The sequence below is a fragment of the Gopherus evgoodei genome, chromosome 23 (assembly GCF_007399415.2).
Source record: "Gopherus evgoodei ecotype Sinaloan lineage chromosome 23, rGopEvg1_v1.p, whole genome shotgun sequence".
Taxonomy (NCBI): domain Eukaryota; kingdom Metazoa; phylum Chordata; order Testudines; family Testudinidae; genus Gopherus; species Gopherus evgoodei.
Window position 1 is genome coordinate 5,296,784 of NC_044344.1, and position 26,102 is coordinate 5,322,885.

Here is a 26,102-nt window from a genome sequence, read left to right on the forward strand (position 1 = left end):
CATCCAGAGAGTTTGGTGCATCTTGGAAGCAGGAGCAGCTCAGATTAACATCAGACTTTGTTCTTTGGTCTCCCAGGAGACCTGTGAGATGCTCTGCCACCCAGGCTTCATCTACTGGGAGAAGGATTCCCTGTGCCTGGAGTCTCAGCAGAGCCCAAGGACTGAGTTGGCAAAGGGACTGGATCTCCTTCTCCCTGCCTGCACTGGGCCGAGGATCAGGGAGGTCTGTGCTCTGCCTAAAGAAGGCTTTAAGCCAGCATCCTGCGGCATCAACAGTATGCTGATCATATTGCAGCTGGAAGGGAAGCCACCAAAGTCGTCACATGGGATGGGGGGGAAGAGAACAGCTTTGTAAAAATCCTAAGAGCAAAGCCTCAGACAAAGACTTCCACAGCCCAGACATTCTAGAAAACAATGTTTATTAATGAGTCCTCCCATTTCGCTCCCACAGCCAGGGCCGGGCCCTGATGCTTTGCAAAGTTCAGTTCAACAGCACAGACAAATGAGCTGTCCACAGGCGGCCGTTAACACCCACACCAGAACTCGCTTTCAGGGCGTTTTTCCATCTCTGGAGGAGGCATAGGCAGTACTGTCACTGCTACTGCATAGCCCCAGTCCACACAATTTTGGAGCCAAAGCGATCAGAAAAAAAAAATAGGGACCCTGGTCCAAAAACAGTTTAAATGGCAGTGCTGACAAAGCATTTTATACAGCAGGCCGGTAGATTGATCCCATCCACAGCCCTGCTTCAGCTAGGCACAAGTCCACTCACATCAGTGGTATTAGGCCAATATACATCAGGGCTAAAATCTCCACATCTTCAATTCCCCATTGCTACCCAGACCCTGCAAACAGCAGCGAAGAGGATAGATTGGCTGCCACTTGACTACACTGTGAAGGCTATTTTGCTAACATCCCTTCCTGCTAACACAGGGCTGGGTTTGGTTTCAGACTCAGTGGAAAATCAGTGGCACTTGGAGGCAGGGAACTCAGCTCTTGGGTGGGGCAGGGTGCCTGCCCCTGCTCTTAGGAAGGCATTGGGCTGTAGTTCTCCTGTGCCGGACTGAAGCACAGATGAGGGAGAAGCAGGAGGTTCTCCTCTGGGGAGGACAGGCAGGGGCTGCCCAGCTGAGAAAAATAACCATGATAGTCAAGCTCTCTACAGTTGGGCCCCATCTGAAAGAACAGAGCTGTTAGCTAAAGCCAAGCTCGTTTTCTTTTTCCCCCTCTTTTGTAAAATGTTTCCAACAAAAATAAGATTTGTCTTCAAATGTTTTCAGGAGTTATTTGAAGACTCTAAAATCTTTCACAGTTTAACAAGAACAGATGCCCCCTTCCTCCCTCCAAGAAATTCTGTTTTGCAAAAAACAAAGCCATTTTCCATCAGCAAAAATGTCTCCATAGAAAATGCTCATGCTTCTCTAGGGTTAAACACGTGCTCAGGCCATGAAGGGGACGTCGACACAGCAGCTGGGAGACGGAATACCCTGCTGGGACCCTGCATGTGCACTAGCTCTACTCAAGCCAGCACCTAAAAATAGCAGGGTGGCCACAGATGCATAGACTAGCCCCACAGGTGGCTACCTCAAACCACAGCAGACACACTGCTATATTTAGGGGGGGACCTTACATAGAGCTAACGTGCGTACATCTGCCTGCACTAGGAATTACACTTTCCAGCTGCTGTGAAGGCATATCCCTCCGTTCGGTGTCCCTAGCATAGCCTGCTGTTTCAGTGTCTTCTTCACTTCCTGTCTTAAATTGTAGAGGAGCATTACTGTCTGTCATTAAACAGTTGGTGCCTTCCACCCTAGAGGTGGCTGCCTTTCAGTTCCCTTAACTGAGACAGGGACTCTTACTTTCCCCATGTGCTTTCTTGTCCCCCCCTGGATCCCAGTGATTCTCACTGCTGGATTGGTGGTGGTTGGAAAGCATGCAGTACTACAACCACCATCTGCTCCACTCCCCACATCACAGAACAATCCTTACCACTGAGGAAGACTCGGGATGATCCATCAGTTCCATTACCAACTGACCAGAGGGGGTTTTACAGAAAGCGGAGGGAGGAATAGCTTCACATATCCAGGCTGAGAAAGGGGGACTGGACCCACCTTGCAGACTCCACCCCCAAACAGTAGCACATCCCATTAGCATCAGTCTGACAGGTTAGTCCCCTAGGATCTTTTTCCTGCTAATTCTGTTGTTGGCTTAGACAGGCGATTGGCCTCTTCCACTAATGCGTACCCACCTGAGAGGAAACCTGGCAGGCTCAGGCTCCCTGCTATAAGCCTCTATGTACAGGATGTGGCTAATAAACAGAGTGCTGGGGAACTGGCATCAAAGGCCTGCAGAACTCTTGGCAGGCCCCAACTCAGCCTGGCCTTCCCCGGCCTTCCCATCAGCCTCCCCAGCTCCACCACTTTGCTGTTTGATGTACTGATCCAGCAAGGCCGTGAGGTGCACAGAGCTGTGCTGCAGGAGACCACACATCTGGGATGCCATGAGAGAGAGAGTGCCCACCACTTGCCCCTGGGTGATTTCCACAGTGGGCAGTTTGGAGTAGTTTATGACCCCCTGGTTGCTTAGGATGGTGTTGTCAATGCAGGCACCTGAAAGACAAGAGAGGAGCAGACACAGCTGAGTGCAAGATACTGGCTACGATGCAAAAGCGGGAAAGAGAGCCAGGGATCTTTTATTTTCAATAGGTGCGTTAGGGAGGTGCTTGATTATGGGAGTTTAATGCTGGTGACAGCTGCTGGATTTACAGCCCTGGAGACCATGATGCCTTCTTTGCAGAGGGGGAAGGGAAAAGATTATATGATTTGCTTGAGATCAGGCAACAAATCAGTGGCATAGTCAGAAAAAGAACGCAGGAGTTCCTGGCTCCTAGCCCTGCGCTCAGTTCAGTAGACAGGACCCAGAAAAGAAGAGGTAGCAGCAGTGCGAGCTTCCCTACCAAAGTGACTCAGACCTGGCTTGAAGGGGCCACTTCAAGGGGAGCGTGATCCTGGTCTCTAACTTCACCAACAAGGTGGGGGAGAAGGGGCATGCTAATGTGATGTGAGCACCTGCACTCAGGCCAATTCATCCCCCTAGCAGTCATGAGGTGGTCAAGGCTTTGGATGGCTCCCATCCTAGACTGAATTTCAATCAGTGACCTAAAGAGCTCCAGCCTCTTCAGCCGTCCAGGAAACAGCCCCACTTGCCCAGCTAAGTATCGCTGTTTGTGAGCCTGGTTCACAGTTATTCTCTACTCCAGAGACTTCTTTGTACAGTCACTGGCCCATGAGACCCAAGGAGCAATTCCTCCAGACTTCTGCCATCAGGGAGCTGCACCAGCCAGGCAGCCATTGGACTGAGTTAACACAAACCCCTCTTGCACACGCTGGGGACTGAGGGCAAAGCAGCTGTGCCAAAGATGCTTGGGCCAACCACCCAGAGACAGAAACTTTCCCCTCGCAGATGCACCCAGATGTAGCGTGGGCCACAGGGCACCAAACTACCAGGCAGGACACAGGTTCTATCACCAGCCCTGGTAGCAGTATGGCTTCACTCTGAGTAAACTGTTTTCCCTCGGTCTGTTTACTCCACCCACCCTTTCTCTTTTGTTCATAAACTCTTTGAGGCTGGGGCAGCCTCTCACTAAGTGTAACTACAGCACTTGTTGTGAAAGGGCCCTGACATCAGTTAGCACTTTTAGACACCTGTGTAATATAAGTAACAATATCTGACGCTCTCCAAGCAGGTTGATCCAAGAGGGAGAATCCTTACCTAGGAGGTTTATCTGTGGCATGTTCTTCAGTATTCGCAACATTTCCTTCACCTTGATTTCTGGGCTCACTAACATGAGATTGTAGCCGACAAAGAGAGGCAGGAGGTTCTTGTATTTGGATACTGACAGGTAGGGTCTCACAATCTGAAAGAGGGAGGCAAACGGTAAGTGAGGTAAGGAAGAGAGAGAGAGAGATCACAATTTATCACAAAAAGGCCGAAGCGGTCTTCAACGTACCACAAGGACAGTCATTTCAGGAGCCTCATATTCAAATTAAGCCCTTTATCTGCCCAGATGAGAACAGACCTGGGCCCTCCCTGAGATCTGAGACGAGCAGATTCCAGACACCCTCTAACTGGACTTTTCAGCACAAAACCATGTTGAAATTGGATTCATTTAGCCCAAGTGGCCAGCACCATCAGTTCCCCAGTAGCCAGATATTTTTCTGACATTCCCTCTGCAGTGCTCACAGTCCCTTGCATGGCAGCGTGTTTAAAGACCGGTGCTCCAAAAAGAGGCAGAGGAGGGAACACTTACATCCTCCAGTAAGTGAATGACGAGATTGTGTGCTGACGGCTGCTTAGGAGCCTCACCCAGCGCTGAAATGCAGAAGCCCGTTTAGTGGGGAAGGCCAGAATGAACATGTTATACTTGTGTGCAGTGCACTTCGCTTGAACACAACTGTATTCAGAACCAGGTGGGGAACGAGTCCGAAACCCTCCACGTTTTGGGACCCAGCTGCCTCAGATCTCCTCACTTGCTATGAAACATCAAGAGAGCCAAGTTAGATGTTGAGCTGTGGACAAGGCATTGTGGTGCAAGGGCCCTGGCTGTGGAACATGCTCCCTCTAGTGGTGCATCTTCAGGACAATGCAAGGTTCATCTTTTTTTGGCCAACCATTAATTTGCCTTAGAAACCAACCTCCACAATCTTAGCCCATCTGGTGCTTTGATGTAGACAGCACTTAACTCCACATGAGGCTTTTTTTTTTTAAAAAAAAACACGTAACAAACCCAGATACCACAACAAAGGGCATACAATAACCTTCAGCCTCCCCCTTTTTTTGGCAATCTAGGGGCACAATCACGCACGGGCTTTGCTGCACCCCCTTAAGAACTAAACCTCGCTCCAATAGGAGCAGCCTGCCACGTTGGATTTAGCTGCCAGGCAGCACCAACTGTACCTCATTAGGGAAGAACTTGACATGGATGTTGTGCTTCCTGAGGCGGTGTTTCATGAGCAGCATTTCCTCGCTGGGAGTAAAGTTGTGCTGACACACAGCGATCATTTTACTGTCCCGGAATGTCTCTGCCACTTGCAAACGTAACAGCTTTGCATAGCCATTCTCCTGGGAGAGGAAGAGCCATATATATATTTATATACACACACATTTTTTAAACACACAACGATCAAAGCCTAGATCGGGGGGGGGGGGGGACGGGGGGGGGGGGGACCTGGGTGCCACCCTGAAGCCTGCACAGAGAGCAGTTAAGCAAAACTCTGCCTTTATAGCGCTCCAGTCATCCAAGAACCTCAAAGTGCTTCCCAGAGGTGGGCACCATCCCCCATTTACAGATAGGAGAACTGAGACACAGAGATTCAGTGACTGGTCCATGGTCACAAACAGGGTAAGTGGCAGGGCCAGGAATAGAACCAAGGAATCCTGACTCCTTGTTCCCCGTTTTAGCTGCTGGCCCACGGTACCATCTGAACTAGGGGTCGGATTCCGCACCCACTGATATCAATGGGCCGTTAACTTAGCGAGGAGCTGGACTGGGTCCTTCACAAATGAAGAGCAAAGAAGGGAAAGAGCAGAATATGAAGGTTGAAGAGGCCAGCTCTGGGGAGACGGCATGGGCATAATGCCTGATCTGGGAGATGCCAAACATCTCCAGCTCATACTTGCTTCAGCAGGTGTGACTGGGATGCCCAGCACCACCGATGAATCAGGCACGCAGTGAACAGAAGGGCGGATCAGACTTTAAAGCTGAAGGGATGTAGAAATGCTGAGAAATACAGGAGACAGGGCTCACTCAGAGTCTCTATCACTCAAGAGGCTGATAGGAAAAAAAAACAGAGCAACAAAAAGGAAGTCCAGACCCAACAGCATCGAGGATAAGAAAGGGAATACCAACTATAACCCGAGAAGGTTTCCTAGGACCACGAATCCCCAGCGAATAATCAGAGCCTGCAAGGTTGTGCCTACCCTGCATCTGAGAACAAGCCTCCCAGCCCAGGGCCAGAGACTTGGGTTAGCAGAGCTCAAGCTAGAACGCTAACAATAGCTACATAGGCTGGAGCTTAGGGTCTCAAGCCTGGGGGCACTGTGGGCTCAAGAGTCCAAGACGCAACATCAAAGCATCATCTGCGCAGCTGTTTTTAGCACACAAGGGTACGCCCAACTAACAAGCGTCTCAACCTGGGCGGAGAGACTTACCTCCTTGACTGCTTTGATGCGGGGAGCGATGCACTTCTCCGGGACGGCCGGTTTGGGAGCAATGTACTCCGTCACCGCCATCAGTTTCTGCCGCTCAAAGTGCATCGCCTTCCAGTGACGAGTGACCGACTTGGCATGGCGGACGATCTGCAGGGTGGGCAGCCAGCCTGGGGCAGGGAAGAAAAAAGAAGGAGGTAGTTAGAACACACCTGAGCCCCTGGGCCTGTGATCCCAAGGTGGAGCATGACCTGGGATGTTTAACAGGACCCCCTAGGGGACAAGTCCAGCCTGGCCCTGCCACTGGAGGCAGCAGAGGCGTTTCAGGAGCTGACCAGCCCCAGATGCAAAGCTCTGACCCGGATCTGAAATTTGGGGGCAGGGGGCGCGCAGGGGTCACGTGGGGGTCTGAAGATCAGGACCCACCGCAGCAATAAGTGTGAAATGCCAAGTGTGGTGTGTCTGGATTTACAGGGGGGAGGGGGGAGATCAGCCCAGGCTCCCCCCCCCGGGGGCTCCTGGGACAGAGTCCCCCATGGGGAGGGGCTGTCAGAGGAGCGGGGGGAGCTGCTGGGAGCCCGGGGGGAGGGTCCTTACCCGTCCTGCAGGGCGCCCGGCAGCCCAAAGCCGCCGCCATCTTAGCCGGGAAGAAGCCGAAGGGGGTTGTGGGAAGCTGGAGGACCGCTCCCCGCGCGGGCGGGGCGGGGGGAGTTAAAGGGGCCGGACGCGCGCGGCGAGGCTGCCAGCGCCCTCCCAGCCGGCAGGGGGAGCCCGCCCCTGGGAACCCCGGAAGCGCCTGTCTCCTAGCAACGGGCACGCGCTGGGTGTATCCCCGCCACCTGCCCGGCCCTTCCCGGGGATCCCCCCGGCCCAGGCTCTGCCCCCCCGCCCCTTCCCGGGGATCCCCCCGGCCCAGGCTCTGCCCCCCCCGCTCCTTCCCGGGGATCTCCCCGGCACAGGCTCTGCCCCCCCCGCTTCTTCCCGGGGATCCCCCCAGCTCAGGCTGTGCCCCCCCCGCCCCTTCCCGGGGATCCCCCTGACACAGGCTCTGCCCCCCCGCTTCTTCCCGGGGATCCCCCCAGCCCAGGCTCTGCCCCCCCCCCGCTTCTTCCCGGGGACCCCCCAGCCCAGGCTGTGCCCCCCCCGCCCCTTCCCGGGGATCCCCCTGACACAGGCTCTGCCCCCCCGCTTCTTTCCGGGGATCCCCCCGGCACAGGCTCTGCCCCCCCCCGCTTCTTCCCGGGGATCCCCCCGGCACAGGCTCTGGCCCCCCCCACTCCTTCCCGGGGATCCCCCCGACACAGGCTCTGCCCCCCCCCGCTCCTTCCCGGGGATCCCCCCGACACAGGCTCTGCCTCCCCCCCGCTCCTTCCCTTGGATCCCCGCAATCCAGGCTCTGCCCCCACCACTCCTTCCCAGGGGTCTCCCCTAACCCAGGTGCTGCCCCTGCCTACTCTGCCCCCTGTCCCTTCCTGGGGATCCCCCTGGCACAGACTCGGTCCCCCCCACGCTTCTCGGGGATTCCCCCTCTGCACAGGCCGTGCCCTCCCTGTCCCTTCCTGGGGATCCCCCCAATCCCAGGCTCTGCCCCCGCCGCCCCTTCCCGGGGATCCCCCCGGCACAGGCTCTGTCCCCCCCACCCTTCTCGGGGATTCCCCCAATCCCAGGCTTTGCCTCCCTGTTCCTTCCCAGGGATCCACCCAAACTCAGGCGCTGCCCCTGCCTACTCTGCCCCCCATCCCTTCCTGGGGATCCCCCAGTCCAGCTCTGCCCCCCCAGTCCAGGCTCTGGCCCCCAGGCCTTTCCTGGTGGCTCCTATCTCAGGTCCCTGTCCCCCCAGCCCTGTCTTCACACAGAGTGGCAGAGTTACCCTAAGCAGCTCTCCCCCCTGCCCCCCTCCTCACATCCCCATTCCTGTGACTGTGGCCTGCTGAGTTGGGGACTGGGGTACAGGGGCCACGTGTCCCCTCCCTCTCCAGGCTGGCGAACCCGCCGGAGGCCATGCCCAGGGGTGAGTGATCCGTGCAATGGGATCTCCCACTGCAGCAGAGCACTGTTGTCCTCGAGGGTGGGGCTGTGGGTGAGAGGAGGTTGCATGCAGGAGTGCAGATGGGATGGTGGGGTCAGGGTGGAGCCCCCACATTTATAGCACTGTCAGGAGTTTTTCACTGTGTTTAGCCAAGGCCTGCTCCCAATGCAGTCCAAAGCTGAACTCCCATTGACATTGCTGAACAGGATCAGGGGCCCCAAGTGAACGTGGATCCCCCTATGTTTGCTTCCAGACCTTCAGCAGACCCCCATAGAAGAAAGGAGGAGCATCACTGACTCTCTCATCGCCCAGAGAAACCTGTCCTGCCCTGCAGAAAAAGAGACCCCAGAGAGCATGTGAGTGTCTGATCGCTGCTGAAATGGGATGTCAGAGATCAAAGAAGGGGAGTCCCTTAAAATGAGGAATGGGTGGGCACCCTAGAACCTAGCAGATGGGAAGGGAGATGTAATGATACTCCCTAGCTCTCACATAGCACTTTTCGTCAGTAGATCACAAAGGATTTTTCAAAGGACATCAGTATTATTATCCTCATTTTACAGATGGGGAAACTGAGGCACAGAGGTAGTGACTTGGGACACACACGGTAATGGGAGATCACCCTAATTACTAAGCACATCTGGCTGCTTTGCTCTTGCCACGACCCAGCAGGTCTGTGGAAATAAAGTTGTAGCTTTATTAAAGGGAACTGAAAATTGCTTTCCCAGCAGTCTGCGATCCTTCATTGTGGAGGGGCTCTCAGAAGGATCTCCTTTGCACTTGGATTCCAGCAACACCCGCAATTTGGCTTCACAAAATTGTTCTGAACGCCTTTCTCCGTAGATCCAAGGCCTTGGCATCTCTGCTAACCATCCGCTTGGACAGGGAGAACATTTGCGCTATCAGCAACCTGCAGGGTCTGAGAGAGGTCCGCAGTCTCTACCTGCAAGAGGTAAGGCGTTTAGCGTGCTCTTTAACATGATGTGTCTCTCAAGCTGGGAGACAGCACCCTGGAGATGAGCTCTGGTTTTTCACAGCAGCCAAACTTTGCACACCACAGTAAATTCCACTATGAGCAAGAACATACTTTGGCTTTGAAATAAGATCAGACTCTTTCCTCTGGCAAGCAGTTTCTTGAGAATGCTTTGGGTTGGGGAGGGACACCTCAAGGGTGAGAAACAGACAGTAGCAGGTGTGTTAGGCTGAGATTTTATTTTAAGTATGTACTATTAATAGAAAAGTTTGAGATATACAAAAAAATAAATCACTGAACACGGTTTTGTGTTTTGATTTAAATATTTCCCTACAGCAAGGGCCACCTAACCATCACAGCCTTGTGCCAGGCGTTGAGAGCCAGAAAGTGAATATGTCCAGAAAGACACAATTAACAAAAGTCACGATGACTAGGGGCCTTCCACTCTGAGAGACAAGTGACCACAAAAAAATAAACAAATGACCTAAAACCATGGAAAAGCAAATCTGATCTTTAATTCTTTTGCTTTCAATTATTTAAGCTATGGAAGAAGAATCAGGAATTTAACCATCTAAGTTACACTGATAAGAAGAACATTTCAGGTTTTAAAAATCTGCCTTTTAAATTGACCTTTAAAAGAGCTTCCTTTTGGATTAATAAATAACGGACTGGTGCTCTGGCTTCAGCCACATGGCCAGTCGAGCTAAGACCATGTACATGTACAGGCCCCGCACCTGCAATGGGATCCCTGTATGCAGCCTCCCGCAGAGACCATTGATTTGGGGATCCATTTGTGCACCTCTGATTGCAGGATTGGGGTCTTGGGGCTAGTCTGCACTGGGATCTTACATCGGTTTAACTTCCGCTTTCTGAGGTGTGAAAAATCCACCCTCTGGGAGATGTAGCTATGCCGACCTAATCCCTGGTGGAGACAGTGCTAGGTCAAAGGAAGAATTCTTCTGTCAAGCTAGCTTTCTCTCAGGGAGGTGGAGTACGGCAGCGTCTACACTGAAGCACTACAATGATCGGCTGCAGAGCTGCCATGGCAGTTTAGGTGTAGACATACCCTTAGACTCCTATCCTGCAAATCTGCACGTGAAACTCTTACATGTGCCTTATGGAACTCAGCTGAGCTACCTCCTTGAAGAAAGCTGCACATGTGCATAAAGGCTTGCAGAGGCTGAGTGATTCCTATGTAAAGGTTCCTTGTTTGAGAACTGGGAAAATCTAACCTGATTAACACTTGGCCACCTCACGTGTGTGTTTCACGCCTTATCGTCCTGACTGGAGAGTCTGCTCCCTTAGTCTGATTTTTGGCAAATTCTTCTTTCCTTTGTATTCCCCCCACCCCTGCGCCTTATAAATCTGAGAACTGTTTCCCTGAAGGAAGCCTGCTGTGGAAGAGCCAGCACAGGACTACGACTCGGGGAGTTCTGCCTTGTCCTTTATTTGCTTTGTGACCCTGAACAAGTCTCTCGCTGCCTCAGTTTCCCTCATCTGTAAAATATACTTGCCCAGCTAACTGTCAGGGGAGACCCCAGGTCTAGTTACTATTTGTTCAGCGCTGCGAACACGTGAAGTGCCATTGTTCATTTTCATTTAGTCAAGAAATCATTTCATTTTTCAGAACCAAATTGAGACTATTGAGAATCTCAGCTGCCTTCCCAACCTCCGGTAAGTAGGGCTCTTAATGACCCGATTCACTGTACAGAGAGCATGTGTAAACAGCAGCCGTTGCACTGCAGCTGTAGTAGGGGGTGAATTTCCCAAAAATGGGCGTGGCAATCAGAAGATAACACTGGCTTTTCCTCAGGGAGGAGTGAGGATTGGGTGTCATCAGTGACATCAGCAGCCTCATGGCAGTTTAAGCCTAAGAACTTGGCCCCGGTTCTCTGGCACACAGGACTTTGCCCTCCGGTTTTAAGTTTTCAGGCACAAATCCAAAGTAAATGCGTCTGCTTTAGAGAACGGCTGTCTCTGTCTTTTGGCCCCCTTTCATTCCCACTGAAGGCAACGGCAGTTTTGCCATTGACTTCAGCACGAATTGGAGCAGGTCCTCTGAGATCAGCACAAGCTCTGTCTCGCCTCGCACAAGAGCACAATGCAGGTTTGATCAATATAGTCCCTGCTGCTGAAGTCCCCAGCCTCTGATGTTCTCCTTTGCATTCACTGATGCAGCTTCTTCCACCCACCCCACCCCTCCTGCCCTGCAGGTTCCTCTCGCTGGCTGGGAACCGTATCCGGGTAGTGGAGAACCTCCAGGACCTGCGGCAACTGCAGTTCCTGGACCTGTCGCAGAACCGGATCGAGACACTGGACCCTGGTAGGAGCAGTGCAGGCAACAGCCTCTGCTGGACAGGCTCAGACACACGCAGTTGGCTGCTCTTCCATGCCTTCTCCTGCCTATTCCTCATTGCTCTTAACATGCTTTGAGGGCGGATCCATCATGGAATGTTGCCGTTCTCGATAACTGGGCACATCCCTAGCCTTGTCCAGCCAAGGTGCCAAAGCAAGAATAAACCAAGACTCCCACCCTGTGCGCTGGAATGGTCATATCATATCACCATGTACAAGGCGCTGAAAGCCACTTTCTTGAGGTCACACAGTGAGTCCATGACCGACCTGGGAATTGGACCCAGGAGTCCTGATTACCGCTGCCCTGCTCTAACCACTAATACACTCTCCCTCCCAGACTTGGGAATAGGATCCAGGAGTTCTGCTTAGCAGTGCATTGCGCTAAGCACTAGACCACACTCCCATTTCTTTCCCTAATGAGTCTCTTTTCCATTTGACAAATATTTTCCTCCCCTGCAAGAACAGCAACCATTCTTGTCTTGCCTTCGGTTAACTCCCTCTTTTGTGCACCACACACGGCAACAACACGAGCAGCGATACACACCGATGTGGGGAAAAACACATGCCAATCAGCCAGAGAGCTCGCGCCGGTGTCTCCTGCCAAAAGAGCAGCTTCTTTAAAAAGCAAGAACTGTGTGTTCGAGTGAAGGAATTCTTTATGCTGTTGTGAATCCAGCTAACATGCAACATCACATTCCAACAGTCCTATGACGTAGTCTGGCCTTGGCTGGGTTTCTAAGCTACAGCCCAATAGGCCGTCACGTTTTTCCATAAAACCCCAGGGCCTCGTTTACATTTTGTGTCCTCGTTAAAGCTCTGATTCAGCAGAGCACCAAAGCATGTGTTTTAAGTCCCACGGACTTCAATGAACCTGAACACATACTTTGCTGAATCAGAGCTTAAGGTTTCTTTTCAGTTTCATTTGGGCAAGAAGCAGGCAAGAGACGGCCATGGCCAATAGTATGTCCTTCTAATTCTCAGGCGTGGTAGCCACTTCCCATGCACGCCGCTTTTCAAAAACAAAGCTCCACGCAGATTAATGACAAATCCATCTGGGTGTTCCCAGGGCAAAGTGTGGAATGAAACACTCTCCGGGCAGAAAGCTATTCTACAATTTGTCTCTTCCCTCCAGAGCAGGCCTCTAGTAATATGCACCAATGTGGGACAATAACGTGCAGATCAGCCTCTGATTTGTGGTGGGGAGAAATGAGCAAGGGAACCTGGGTTTTTAAAGCTTACCAATGTAGTAGCAGGATACTGGGAATCAGGACTCATGGGTTCTATTACACAATCATGCTGTGATCTTGAGAGAGTCACCCCCATGCCTCAGTTTTCCCCGCTGTGAAAGGGAATTGATACTCCCCTACCTCCAAGAGGTATTGTGAGGCTTCATTAATGCTTGTAAAGTACTCCAAGAGCTCCAGAGTAGAGAGGGGTGGAAGGGTTTCAGTGGACCGGTAGCCTAACAGCTCATCCACTTACTTAGCAGCCAGAGCTCAGTTTTGCTCCCTCACCTTCTTTCTTCCCTTTGGTCTGTGCAGATGAGCTGCCCTGGACCCTCTGCATCCTGAACTTATCGGGAAACAGGTGCACCCACCAGAATGGCTACAGGTGAGAGAGAGCGTACGAAATCTCCCCTCCCTTGTCTCATGGGCCCAGCTCCTCAGAGATGACTCCAGTGGGAGTTAAGCACCTAATTACCTTTGAGGATCTGGACCCAAGCACCTAATCCTGCTTCTCTTACATAAGTGAGTCTGGTGCAGGCTGGGGGTTGCTAAACCGGCTCAGGCTAGCTCTGTCCCTTCAATAGGAGACCCTCTAAGGATACACTTAAGCATCACAAGGAGTGGGGTTATTTAGATAGGCCCAGATCTACAGTGGCAGTTTGAACTGCCACTGAAATCACTGGAAGTCTGGAGCCTAAATACTTTGGCGCATGTGAGCCACAGTGCCCAGAGTGGAGGGCAAGACTGTGCCCCCAAGGGGTTCCCCCATATCGAGATGCAGGGGCAAGGGAGGTAATGAACAAGCCCAGGGATTGACTGGCAACAGCTGGCGAGCGGCTCCTTCCTTCCATGAGTTGTTTTCTGTTGGCTTATTGTTGTGACATTTTTTGTGTTTCTATCAAAATGCAAATAGATTCTTCCTACCCTGGGCTCTGAGGTCGTTTGATCCTCGCCTTACCCTGCCCTGCTTTAATATTTACAGTTCCTTCTTCTGCTTCTCTTAGTTAACCCTTCTCCCCTTTGGTTTGTGCCACCTGCACTTGGCTGCTGCTCTGCCTTCCAGCAAGTAGAGATCTTTAAAGGCTTCCCTGCACCCAGTGGGGGCCATCTGTTGAGGGTGCCCCCTATAGCAGCTCCCATGTCAGAGCTGGGGGAGGTGGTGGCAGTTTCCCATGTCAGTTCTGACCCAGTGCCTTGTGGTGGTGCTAGGAGAGGCTATATCTCCATCTTACCCTCTCCAGCTCACTAAAGACCCCATGGCGTATCTTGCAGGAGCCCAGGATATTAAATGGGTGTCCTCCCTAAATGCCAACTTGAGTAATTCCTTTCGGCCTCCCTAAATTCTTCCCCATCTGTAATTTCAACTGGATAGCAGAATTGTCCTTCTGCCCAAACCTGTTATATGGAGTTATCCCTGTTCACTGCTGTGTTCCACCCCCGAGGTAGCTGCATTGCAGCAACACTTAGCATGAGCGTGTGTGTGTGGTCAAAGCACTTTGGGATCATCAGTGTTGGAAGGCACAATATCTTTTCGGTCCCTCCAGAGAGTTGGTGCTCGGGGCCTTGCCCCATCTCATGAAGTTGGACACCCAGCTTGTCCCCAGCTGGAGGGACCCTGACCCAGCGGAGGAGGAGGAGGGAGCTTCTGATGACAGTGACTCTGAGGAAGATGATGATGTCCCTGAGCTGACTGGTCCTTTCTGTGCAGACAAAGGTGATCAAGCTGCTGCTGTCAGCTATATGACCAGATTCTGCTCTTGGTACATGAGTAAATCCAGATGAAGTCACCTGTGCCTGGATTTGCACAGGCATGACTGCTGGGTTGGGCTGTGTGCGTGAATACCAGTGCTGGTGAAGGGGCTGATCTGACAGTCCTCACCTTCCAGAGATGGGGGGAAAACCCTCTGCTCTGCAGCACTTCTGTGTAGCACCTCTAGCTGAGGGCTACACACACCATGTTCCCATATGGCCACCAGGGGGACGCTGTGCCGTAACACACAGGAACCAGTTTAATGAGCCTGCCCCACATGCTGGTCTGCTGGCTGCAGAGGGGGATTGCTCTAACTTTTCACACTCTGCCCCCCACCCCCACAGAGTTCTTTGCGGGTCTCCGGCAGGAGCTGGCTGGCCGCTCACAGAGGAGGCGGCAGGAGGCTCTAAGCGAACACCAGGCCCGGCTGGAGGAGCTCACAGAGCGACAGAGACTGATGCAGCTGCCAGGAGATCTGGGCCCAGGAAGCCGGAAGGGCCCAGAGGAGGAGGGAGCTTCAGGGGGGAGATCGCCAGCCCCTGGGCTGCTTGAAATGCACCCCAAGTCCGGATCTCGGCTGCTTTCTCTACCAAAGGCAGGGGGCTCTACGAGGTCTGGCACCCCACGCGCTGGCGGGCAGAGTAAGCGTGGGAGCGGGGCCCGCCTCAAGCCCCCGAAAGGGGAGGCTTCCACCATCGTTAAAACTGCAGCCAGAGCAGCAAAGAAGTGACTGAAGCCCAGCCAGCCCCCGCAAAGGCACATGGGGGACTGACCACGCCGGCCTGGACAAAACAGCACAGTGGCGCTTGTGATTGAAATGTAAAACCTCTTTATTCCACCTCAGTCTGTCTGCCTGTGGGCTTCTGTCCTGCGCTACCTGGTGGGGGTGGGGTTAGCCCTGCACAGCATCCCAGCTCTGTACAGGACACGTAGGTGGGGATCATCCCCCTGCTATGGAAGGGGAAAGTGAGTCTGAGAGAACCCAGCTGTCCTGTACTCTAACTCTTAGGCGGTGTTTCCTCTTAAGAAGAAGCAAGGTGGGTCCTGGTAACCCAGCCACCAAATTCAGCTCCATCTAGCTAGCTGAGGCTCTCCCCTTCCCAGTCCCGCTGAGCCTGGCTCAGGACAGCTCAGGCCTGTTCACGCTGCTGAAACCTCCGCTGAAGCTCTGGACTCTTCATGGGAGTGACAACTTGTGCAAGGAAAGGAGTGGCAGGCACCCGCCCATTCCCGGGGAGGGCTGTCCACAGCTACAGGTTGGGCAATGCCAGGCAGAGGGTCCAGAGAAGGCACCATGCCAGAGCAATAATCCCAGTGGTGCAAAGCCACTTCCAGTCCAGTTCACACAGCCGGAGAGAACGGCAGCAGTTGGATGTGAGGTTAGGAATCAGGATCAGAGCAGACGGGGCAGCAGCGGGAATTAAGGTTCTCCTGTTCCTTTGAACTGCTCCAAGCGGAAAGGAGAGCAGGGGAGGGAAGCGAACAGAGCAACCTCCAGACAGGGTAGGGCAGGCAGGGCTCTGAAACAAACCAAGTGGGAGGGGGTGTCCTTTCACCAGCGGCCGGGGGTAGCCAGAAGGTGGACCATGGCTCAGCCACATCTATTCTCCTCTTTCTGATTGTGCAGCACAAGAAGACCACAAGTCCCAGAATGCAATGCTCTGCCTTGCTTTGAGCAACCCAGTTATGTTGCATGGTGTACCCTGTAGTCTCTGTGGGCCATATATCTCTGTTAAGGATGAAGCAGCTTCAGGTTCCCAAGAGGAGGCCAACGACATCCCAGTGACTGATCAGTGTAACCCCTCAGAGATGTGCTTCCCCAGTCCCATAAATAAATGAGGCTGTTCCAGGCTGACGCTCCCCCAGCCCAGTGGCACAGACTGTCCCCTTAGGGATAGGTATTAGACCACAATGTTGTGCCCTTCATGTGGATACAATGCCACACTGGAGCCTTTGCTCCATTTCATTCCAGGCCGCGTCCGAGAGCACCTCTGCCTGGGACAGGGCTATTAATGAACACAGAGGCAAGGGGGCAGCCAGTGTTGCATGGAGACAAGAAAACCAGTGCAGACAATACCCCAAAATGGACCCACAGTCAGGGAGCACCAGGCAAAATTGCAGGGTTCCCCCAATAAAGACCAGAGGCGTGCAGCCCACAATCAATGAACTCTGCAGCATCTTTCTCCTTCCCCTACCCACCCACCCTGAAACCACCTGCCTCGGGCTTATTTGTAGAACTTGATTTCTGTGTCCACACAGTCAAACAAGAGGTCAGCGAGCTCCTCTGGGTCAAGGGTGATACCACCGGCCAGCATTTCCTTCATGGCCTCCAGGCCCTGCCTCTCCAGATCCTGCATGGTCTGCTGGAGCTTCTGGCCCTGCTCCTGTGGGACAGGGTCAGTGGAGAAGAGAGATGTAGAGACACACACAGCCTAAGCCACTCCTTATGAGGATGGTGTAGATCTGGAGTGAGTCCAGAGTCTAGTTCCATCCTTTCCACCTCCCAGAAACACCCCGCTGATCTCAGACAGCCCGATCCCAATCTTCCCACTGTACTGCTGGGAGCTCTGCAGCTGGCTCCCAAGAGAGAACCCCAGAGCCCCTGGGAAAGTTCCCAAAGCTGGGGTGATGGGGAGTTTAGTGCCAGGCGAGGCCATCAGGAGCCTTGCTCAGCATTTGAGGAAAGCAGAACCCCAGGGTACAAGCCCGGGGCATTCAGTTACCTGGCTAGTCTCCATGAGATCCAGTGCTGCCTGATGTGCCTGGTAGAGCTCATGTCTCCGATCAACTCTGCTCTGGAATCGAGGTACCTTCTGCACGGGGTCCTTGTCACCGAAGCTCGGAGACATCACCTTTAGGACTGGAGTCACGTTGGCGACAAAGATGAAGGGCTTGAATACAGACCTGCCCAGGCAGGAAAAGGGGGCAGAGGCTGTTAGGGGTGTCTCTACAGCCCCACAACATCCTTGCTGAGACGTTCCACAGCAAAGTGGGTTTCGGCCAGAGATTGCCAGGGATCTGCCTCCTGAGCAGCTCATGCCCACAGGGGAAGCAAACAGCGGACGACAGCACTTCCATGGTTCGAACCAAACGCCTGCTCTGCAGCTGAGCGGGAGCGCCCCAGGCACCGACCCGGCAGAGGGGCAGTGGGACCAGATGCTATTGGGGCAGTGAAGGTGACTCAGCTGGGACGCTGTTGGGTTCCCCATTTAAGCCTCGATCCCTGAGCTCCCAGCAACTTCCTGTGGGCTAAGCCCTCAGGCTGGAGACCTGGATTCTCACTGAACCAATCCCAGATCAGTCTCCACTCGGGATCCCCCTCGGACATCTGCAACGGGCGCTCAGCAGCTGGTTCTACTGCTGCTGGGCAAAGGGCTAAACAGGACGGAAGGGCTCCTGGTTCAAAGGCTCTTGTGACGTTAATGTGCAAACAAAGGGCCCGATCCTGCCACGGGCCAAGCGTCCTAAGGGAAGTTGCTGGTGGTTGAGGACCCTCAGCACCTTAGACACAACAGGCCTGTTTAATTTTCACACACAGACTGCTCCCAGCCTCCTCTGACAGCCTGGAGCCAGGGGCTTTCCAAGCACAGCAGGCCCCACTGACCTGGAGGGGTCGGGCGTGGCTGTGAAGAAATGCACGCAGGGCAAGGCGGGGTCCTGGGGGAGGATGGACACCATGCTCCCCGTGGTGCGGAAGCCCTCCGAGTCCACGCAGATCCCACTGGCCTTGTCCCGCAGGATGTCCATGATGGTCTCCGCCGTGATGCGGCCTAGCAGCACCAGGGGGAAAGAGTTGGAAGATCAATGGGTACGTAACCCTGGTAGGGGGACTGGTTCGTGCTCCCCATCGACCAGCAGCAGGTTAGGTCACCATATTTGTGGCCAGTGAGATGAGACCAAGTGGTTGCTGGATGACCCAGAGAGACACCTCTCCTGAGTGCTAGGTGCTGCTCCTGCCAGCCAACTGCTCCCATCCCATTGGCCAGGGAGACACTGAACAGCCAGGAGGCTGGCTTTGATCCTTCACGTGGATGATAACTGGATGAGGGACCACATGGGCACAGCCCCATCCCCCCACCCACCTGCATGCTGCTGCAACAGCTGCTTGCCAGCGCAGTACCGGGCCTTGGCCGCCTCCATCCGCACGGGCTGGTGGGTCAGAGAGAAGACCTTGGTGAAGTTGAACTCCCCGTCCCCGCTCCACCAGCCCTGGCTCTGGGCGTGGCGTCTCAGCCCCATGTGCTCGGCAGTAATATCCGTGCCGATGCTCAGCTGGTTGGAGATATTCCGGGTCCCTTCTGCAACAAGACACGGCTTTGATTAAAAGGGATTGTACCGCTGGGAATGTAGCCATGAGGGCTGCCAGCCTGGGCCCTTCCCAAGACCTGACACCTCTATCCACCAATACAATCCAGGCAGGAGTAAGGTAAGCGTCCGGGAAACCGCCTGACCCAGAGAGAGACACCTCTCTAGGAGTGAGAACAAGAGTCGAATTGCCGTGGCCTGCTCAATCCTTGGCCTTTTTGCTGGCACCACAAACGAGGGGGCTGGGGGCGGCTGTGATGTGAACTGGGCTGAGACCCACCAAACTCATCACACCGGCCGCCAAAGAGGCAGCAGATGGTAACAGAGTTTGGTAAGCAGCAGCCTCAGCTGGACTAGAACTGGTCAGCAAGAGGTGAAAGCCTCCACATTTATCTGAGCTATCCAGTCCCCTACGTCCCAGAGCAGCTCCCAGTAGGACTTTTTCATCCATCCCTGTGCAGACAACATCCCTGCTGAGCCTGGACTAGCAGCTCCCACACAGCACCTCCTGCTGGGACAAGCTGGGACTGCAGAAACAGAACTCCCCACTTCCAATATATCCAAGACTTCCGCCTCCCCGGGTATTCACACCGCTCACCTCGGATCCTCTGGGCTGCCCAGTACCGGCCGGCAGTCTCCAGCACCCAGGCTTCGGTCCGGTCCGCCAGCAGGAAGGTGTTGTGATAAACGAAAGGGGTCGGGTCCTCCTTGCAGCTGCCGCCCTGCCCGTAGTGCTCCAGCAAAGCCGTGATGGCCTGCAGGGCTTCATGAGCTGACCTGCCTCTCTCCAAACCCAGCCTGCGGCAAACAGAGCAGCTTTGGAGAGGGGGCTGTGGGGGGAGCCATGGATCTGCACTCTTCCCCTCTCCAGGCACAAGCCCAGAGGATCGCCCCAGCACAACCGGAGGGGTGGGGGGCATCAGGCAGCTGCCACAGGACGGAGCTGGGCAGCTCAAAATATCAGATCACAGCCCAACGGAAGGGGTTGGACTCAACACGTCTGGCTGACCAGGGGGCGGCAACACTCCATAGCACCTGTCTCCCACGCCCGGCAACTCTCACCTGACCAAATCCATGCCCAGCAGGGCCTCCTCCTCCCCAACAGGCTCCTTGGTCCACACCCCTTCGTTCCCAATGCAGACGCCATGCTCATTGGCTCCCATCTCGGCGCCCCACAGCCAAGCCGGGCGGCTCAGGATCACCGCGTGGGTCCTCTCTGCCTGCTCAACTTCTATGTACGTGCACTAGGAGGGCACGGGAGAGAAAGCACACACGACTGGGTTGTGGACCTTCAAGAAAGGGGGCTCCCTCTCCTTAATACAGGGACTCAGATCCCCATCTCTTCCGCCCAGAACTGGGGCCCCCCCCCGCCACATAGTCTGCTCACCTTGAGCTTTGCCCCCCTGGCATAGGTTGCAGCAGGGAGATAGACGACTTCCTGGACTTCATCTCTAGGCCGGTCTGAATTTTTGCCGAAGATCACGGCCCGGGAGGCGGTGGCTGGAGGCAGAGCGACAAAGCAGTCGCAGGAGGAGGGTGCAGGGCGGTTCTGCTCGGCCATCCTAGCTAGGAAGAAACAAGGTGAGTCAGGGTCACCCAATCTCAGCCATTTCTCAAGTGGGTCTCCCTGCCCAGTGCTCGAGCCAGCCATCGGCACCCTTCACGGTGGAGTCCCAGGGCATCCCCGACCATGCCCTCCCAGAATCAGTTCACCCACCCAGCTGCCTCGCACTGATTCCAAGGCCACCTGCTGAGGCCGGGGGTGCCGCCGTGATGCGCTGGCACAGGTTGGGTGAGCACCTGGGCACAGGCCAGCCACGCTCAGGGCGGCTGGGGACTTCTCCTGCCAGGGTGATGTCATTTCCCAATTATGCAGCTCTAGCTGGGTCACCCCCTCCAGCCCTGCTGGCTCCACAACACCCGCCTGTAGGCACCCCCAGCTGAGGAACTCGGCTGGACTCCTGCAGCGACAGCCCCCTGTCACTGGCGGGCGAGTCCGACCAACACACCATGACCTTGGGCCCGTGGATCATGTGGTCAGAGGACTCCCCAAACCCAGCGGAGAGGCCTGGACGGGAGGGCAGCGTATTCCTCCGCCGCTCTGGAAAGAAAATGCCAGCAGAGGATTAGAAGGATCAGGGTCCCTGCTCCAGACGTGAAGGAGTCACAAAACATCCCAGGGATGGAGCCGCAGGAGCTCAGCCCAGTCGAGTGGCTCAGGCCTGGGGCTGTGGCTTGTCCCACGCGGAAGGCAGAGCTCAGGTGCCAAAGGGGATTTGATCCCCTGCATGAAGCTACCCTCGTCACAGCCCTTCTGGGAACGGCTCCCCACCGCCCTTTGCCAACAGGGGCTATCAGGCAGACTGGCTGAATCCAGGCCAGACGGGACCAAAAAACAAAGGCTATTTTGACTGGGATTAAAGACATTTCGGATTAAATTGTCAGAGCAGATATGCCCTAGGGGGACACCCCCCTCGACAATGACCGAAGCCCAGGGACAGCAGGGCCCACTGGCCACAGCATGCCAATGGATCAGCCCTATCTCCCCCTCTGCAGCCCCCCCGCCCACGTTGCACGGCCCTGACTCCGCACCTCCCCCCCCGCATTGCACGGGCCTGCGGGGTCTGTCCCCACCTTCCCCCCCTGGGGCTGCATTGCATGGGCCTGGGGGGCTCCCCGCACTCCCCTCCCCCAGGGCTGCATTGCACGGGGCTGGGGGGCTCCCCTTACTTCCCCCCCGGGGCTGCATTGCACGGGCCTAGGGGGCTCCTCGAACTTCCCCCCCCCCGGGGCTGCATTGCACGGGCCTGGGGGCTCCCCGCACTCCCCCCCCCCGGCTGCATTGCACGGGCCTGGGAGGTCTGCCCGCACCTCCCACCCCACCCTGCATTGCACGGGCCTGGGAGGTCTGCCCGCACGTCCCCCGCCTGCATTGCACGGGCCTGGGGATCTCGCCGCACGTCCCCCGCCTGCATTGCACGGGCCTGGAGGCGCGTGTCCCCACCTGTCCACCCTGCCTCGGCTCCGCGCTCTGCGCCCCCCGCCGCCGGGACCTTCCGCGGCTCGGAGCTGGCAGCGGCGGCGCCCTGTGGCTGGAGGCTGCTAAGGCAGGAGCGGGGCCCGGGGCAGAGGGGAGCAGCGCCGTTTCCTGCTCTCCCCGTGCGGGATTTGAACCAGGGACAGACCAGGAGTCACCCCGGGCTGGCCGGCCCGGCCCGGCCCGGAGCTAACCGCACCGCTAGGAGGCGCCCTTGCGCCCTGCTCCTCCTGGCTCCGGAGGCTATGGACTGGCTGGGATTCCCCTAACAGAGCCCCCTAGGGAATGAGTGGGATCCCCTGGCTAACACCTCCCATGGACCAAACGGGGGTTCCCCTAGCTAATACCCCTTCTAGGAATGAATGGGGTCCCCTATGGACTAAATAGGGGTCCCCTAGCTAATACCCCTTCTAGGAATGAATGGGGGGCCCCCTAGCTAACACCCCCTGTGGACTAAATGAGGGTTTCCAAGTGAATACTCCCTTTTAGGAATGTATGGGGTCCCCCATGGACTGAATAGGGGTCCCCTAGCTAATACCCCCTTCTAGGAATGAATGGGACCCCCTGCCTAACACCCTCCCCCCCCCACGGACCGAACGGGGGTTCTCCTAGCTTATACCCCCTTCTAGGAATGAATGAGGCCCCCTAGCTAACACCCTCCCTCATGGAACAGGATGGGCTCTCTTCGCTTTAATCCATTTGCCACCCAGCTCTCCTCCTTTTGCCTCTGTGAGGTCAGGGCAGTTGCTGGAGAGACCTGCTTTCTCCTACTCCCTTGTGCCATTTGCTTTTCCTGTCTCACCCCTTCCGCTCCCCTGCACACCTCTCTGGGATCGGTCGCACGTGTCGTGCACACCCCAGATCAGTGCAAGCAAGTCACACCTGCTTCCTAGCCGGCTGAGACCTGCTTTGTAACTCGCACCCTGGGTGAAATCCCTCCCGGGGCCACTTGGCGATCGGATGGGAAGGGTGTCCTCCTATGGCAGGCATGAACTGGGCCCAGGGAAACGCGGGGAAAGTGGCCAGAGGACTACAAACAAGAGGGTGAGGAGGAGAGAGACACTCCCCGGCGAGTTGGAGTCATTCGCTCCCTGGCCGACTCCCTGTACTGGCTCCTGTTGCTTCATCCCAGGGTCCCCTGCTCGCGGACCGGTTCTGCCAGGCTCAGGTTCCCTCCGGCATCAACTCCGCGTCGTAGGCCAGAAATGCCAGCCAGGTTCCCTGATTGCTGGCCCCCCTTGAGGTCAATGCAGCAGGCCTAGCCCCATGCAGAGCCCAGCTGGGGGATCCCGGAGTGGTTCTGCCTTGGGGAAGGGGTGTTGGGGGGGTGTGTGGGGAGAGTGGGCGCAATCTCTGGTCAGGCCTCCTCTAGGCCCATCCTGTGAGTAATGAGGGGAAGGGGGCTGCAATTAGGGTGACCAGCCAGAAAGTGTGAAAAATCAGGATGGGGTGGGGGGTCATAGGAGCCTGTATAAGAAAAAGACCCCAAAATCAGGACTATCCCTATAAAATCAGGACATCTGGTCACCCTAGCTGCAACCTACAGTTCAGACTCCCACCAGCCCACTCTCTGAAGGTCACAACACGTTGATCAGGCTTGACTCATCCAAGCATCTTTAATGTTGCAAGGGACAGATAGATGTAGGAGTCAGCCAGATTTGCCCTGTGGGGGTCCATGACCTGCCAGGTCAAAGGGCATCTGGGGGTGGTGGGGTGACCAGCTGCCTACTACCCCTCTCCCCAATCTTAGGGGACTAGGGACACTCTAGGAGTCACCCAGACTTTGGCTGGGCTGTGGCTGCTGGGGTTGGTGTGGCCTGGCCAAAGGCCCCATTTGAAGAGTTGAGGGGAAGCAGGCACCAGCAGTAGAAAGTGGGATCTAGAGAAGAAATGCCTGAGCCGTACCCAGACAGGCCGTTCCAAGCACGGACGCCCCCTTCCTCCTCCCCGCTCACATTTGGAAATCTTCGGCTAGGAGGGGGGAAAATGCTTCCAAAATTACATTGTACAATAGTTCCTGTCTCTGACTGCGAATGGAATTGTGTCTCTTGGAGCAGACGTAAAGCAAAGGTCTTCACCAATCGTTGTCATTTTTACAGGAGGTGGTGTGTTGTAACCCCATTGTCCTGGCCAAATTATACGCAGGGTAATTACATTCTACCCCCTTAAATTCTCCCCTGCTATTTCAATTGGTTATTGCAGTATGGTGGTGTTGTGAGCTGTTAAACCAGCTGCAGCATTCCACCCCAGAAGCAGTTGCATTTTCAGTGGCGGGTAAAGTGAGCCCTCTGTCTAAAGCACATTGAGATCCTTCCAGATGAATAGCAAGATTGTTACTAGGGCTCAGCAGGAATAATATTTATTCCAGGCTGGCAAAAACAGCACTGAAATTTGCCAGCCCATGCACAAAATTGACTCAGTGTGAGGGTGCCAAAAATGGGACTGATCAATAAAGAGACTTTATGTGGCTGTCAAACTGAACATTGCGGGGCTGACTTATTCTAGAGACACGATGATTATCATTGATAGGAGGCTCCAATCCAGATTATTGAGAGAAAGGGTCATTTAGGGCTACAGCACTGCACTGTGACTCAGGAGACCTCAGTTCAGGACTGGGCTCTGACACAGAATGGCCCAGCTGCTCTCCTCAAAGTTATGTTAGGATCTTCAATACCTTTGAGGATTTGGGCCTTATTCACTCTGAGCCTCTGTTTCCCATCTGTGAAGTGGGGCTAAGGCTTCTCATTTCTTGTCTCTGTGGACTGTAAACTTTTTGGTGCAAGAACTGTCTCTCCTATGTGTTTGTACAGCACCTAGCACCATGGGGCCTTGCGCTCAGTTGGGGCCACTAAGCGTTACTGTAATACAATTACTGAGATGACTGGGGTCCTATTGTGTGCAGTGCTGTACAAATATATAGGAAAAAACAGTCTCTGAGTTTACTGTCTGAAGGAGGCAGAAACAGGAAGGGAAGGGGCCAGGGATATAACATGCCAAGAAGTGGCCACAGGGTTGACCGGCACCTCTTGGATGTCTCTGAATGTGAGTCTCTTAACATAGGCTAGGACTAAAACCTAGGTGGTAGGTGGTTTTTTTATATGGTTTTAGGAAACAGCAAAGGCAAACTGACCAGGTTGCTCTCTGCCACAGTGAGGTGTAAGGGGGATAGGGCACAGAACTAGGCTTTAGGAGCCCTGGGCTCTGTTCCCAGCTCTGCCACTGACTGCTGTGTGACCTTGGGCAAGTCCCTTCCTCTGTGCCTCAGTTTCCCCCACCCTTCCTCTGCCTGCTCTCTAGGGCGGAGACTGCGTCAATGTGACTGCACATGACACAGCGCAGTGGGATCCCAATTTTGGTTAGTGCCTGAGGATGCTAAGGTAACATGGATAATAATGTCAGAGAAGTGGCCGTAAGGCCTGGAAGCTGATCTGCATGGCTTTGAGGGGCTCCGGCTCAATCAGCTTGTGGGGAAGCAGGGCTTGAGTCAATTTGCCAGGCTTGGCTGAGGGCAGCGAAGGAGTATTTCAGTGGCTGACATTTGGATGGGAAGCGTCCCATTTCATCATGCTCGTCCCGAGCTATGAAACCAGACTTGTTTAGCAATGGTGAGCAATCCCTCCTACCACTGCCGGATGACAAACTGTGTGGGATAGCCATGGGAAAAGGCTGAGTGCTCATCCGACATGTCCCTTCTTGAAAGGGGATGATGGGCGAGGCCGGGGCAGCCTGTGGCTACTGCTGGGTGTGGACAGCACCGGAGACAGCGGGGGCACTTGGAGAAGACCCCCTTGCTTAGTGGCCCCAGTCCTGCTTCTCTGACAGGACCACCAAAGGATATGCAATAGAAGGGGTCCCCTTTTCCCCCCATCCTGGAGTCGGTTGGCATCATCACTGTATTTTTGCAGATTCACACGGGAAGGCCCACCAAAGTCAGTGATGTTCCTTGGGGGAGGGGGAGAGGACAAACCCACATGGCTCATGGCCTAAAAATACAATGAGAGGAGGATCAGAATAGTTACTTGGGGGGTGGGTGGTATTCGAGTGCTCAGAGCCCCCTCTTTGTTGCATCGCTTTAAGCTGGACACGGTGGGCATCTCGAATTCAGCAGAGATAGAGACCACAGCTCAGCATGTGGAAAACACACAATTTTATTATGGTACAAAACACAAACCCACAAACCATCACCCCAGGTCTCTTCATAGCAGCAAAGGATCCTACATGGA

General features: G+C 54.8%; 3 protein-coding genes across 10 annotated transcripts; 1 reads left to right on the forward strand and 2 right to left on the reverse strand.

Moving 5' to 3' along the window:
* Positions 1-402: 402 nt before the first annotated feature.
* On the reverse strand, positions 403-6,878 carry MRPL10 (mitochondrial ribosomal protein L10). 2 transcript variants are annotated; one of them, XM_030541431.1, is made up of 6 exons: positions 6,805-6,878; positions 6,211-6,377; positions 4,957-5,121; positions 4,424-4,532; positions 3,772-3,916; positions 2,501-2,609 (listed from the first exon to the last, which is right to left on the reverse strand). In XM_030541431.1, exons 1-6 carry the CDS (start codon positions 6,842-6,844, stop codon positions 2,597-2,599), a joined length of 639 nt encoding a protein of 212 aa, XP_030397291.1. In that variant the 5' UTR covers positions 6,845-6,878; the 3' UTR covers positions 2,501-2,596. The 2 variants fall into 2 exon arrangements, with proteins under 2 accessions (XP_030397290.1, XP_030397291.1); XM_030541430.1 differs by lacking the exon at positions 4,424-4,532 and having other exon boundaries at positions 403-2,609.
* Positions 6,879-7,391: 513 nt separating this feature from the next.
* Positions 7,392-15,380, forward strand: LRRC46 (leucine rich repeat containing 46). Its single transcript, XM_030541357.1, has 8 exons — positions 7,392-8,218; positions 8,490-8,592; positions 9,077-9,185; positions 10,834-10,880; positions 11,420-11,529; positions 13,103-13,172; positions 14,332-14,501; positions 14,882-15,380. The coding sequence occupies exons 1-8, from the start codon at positions 8,209-8,211 to the stop codon at positions 15,265-15,267; spliced, it is 1,005 nt and encodes a 334-aa protein (XP_030397217.1). The 5' UTR covers positions 7,392-8,208; the 3' UTR covers positions 15,268-15,380.
* On the reverse strand, positions 15,350-22,007 carry SCRN2 (secernin 2). Of its 7 annotated transcripts, none has more exons than XM_030541353.1 (8): positions 21,847-22,007; positions 20,230-20,404; positions 19,905-20,086; positions 19,441-19,640; positions 18,620-18,835; positions 18,142-18,307; positions 17,261-17,441; positions 15,350-16,921 (listed from the first exon to the last, which is right to left on the reverse strand). In XM_030541353.1, the coding sequence occupies exons 2-8, from the start codon at positions 20,401-20,403 to the stop codon at positions 16,763-16,765; spliced, it is 1,278 nt and encodes a 425-aa protein (XP_030397213.1). In that variant the 5' UTR covers position 20,404; positions 21,847-22,007; the 3' UTR covers positions 15,350-16,762. The 7 variants fall into 7 exon arrangements, with proteins under 7 accessions (XP_030397213.1, XP_030397211.1, XP_030397209.1 ...); XM_030541351.1 differs by having other exon boundaries at positions 20,230-20,408; positions 21,847-21,930; XM_030541349.1 differs by having other exon boundaries at positions 20,230-20,943; positions 21,847-21,863.
* Between the last annotated feature and the right edge of the window lie 4,095 nt (positions 22,008-26,102).

What these genes read in the sequence shown, in the direction of transcription:
- MRPL10 (XM_030541430.1), bottom strand. Translation starts at nt 6,844, where the DNA reads ATGGCGGCGGCTTTGGGCTGCCGGGCGCCCTGCAGGACGG. An exon ending in GCATCAAAGCAGTCAAGGAG is followed by an intron (nt 5,122 to 6,210) that starts GTAAGTCTCTCC and finishes TTCCTCTCCCAG; the next exon opens with GAGAATGGCTATGCAAAGCT. An exon ending in GCCACAGATAAACCTCCTAG is followed by an intron (nt 2,610 to 3,771) that starts GTAAGGATTCTC and finishes CTTGTCTTTCAG; the next exon opens with GTGCCTGCATTGACAACACC.
- SCRN2 (XM_030541349.1), bottom strand. Translation starts at nt 20,493, where the DNA reads ATGGCTGGCTCGAGCACTGGGCAGGGAGACCCACTTGAGAAATGGCTG. An exon ending in CCAGGGGGGCAAAGCTCAAG is followed by an intron (nt 20,087 to 20,229) that starts GTGAGCAGACTA and finishes GTGCCCTCCTAG; the next exon opens with TGCACGTACATAGAAGTTGA. An exon ending in GGCAGCCCAGAGGATCCGAG is followed by an intron (nt 18,836 to 19,440) that starts GTGAGCGGTGTG and finishes GTCTTGTTGCAG; the next exon opens with AAGGGACCCGGAATATCTCC.
- LRRC46 (XM_030541357.1), top strand. An exon ending in GATCGAGACACTGGACCCTG is followed by an intron (nt 11,530 to 13,102) that starts GTAGGAGCAGTG and finishes TGGTCTGTGCAG; the next exon opens with ATGAGCTGCCCTGGACCCTC. An exon ending in ACCCACCAGAATGGCTACAG is followed by an intron (nt 13,173 to 14,331) that starts GTGAGAGAGAGC and finishes CGGTCCCTCCAG; the next exon opens with AGAGTTGGTGCTCGGGGCCT.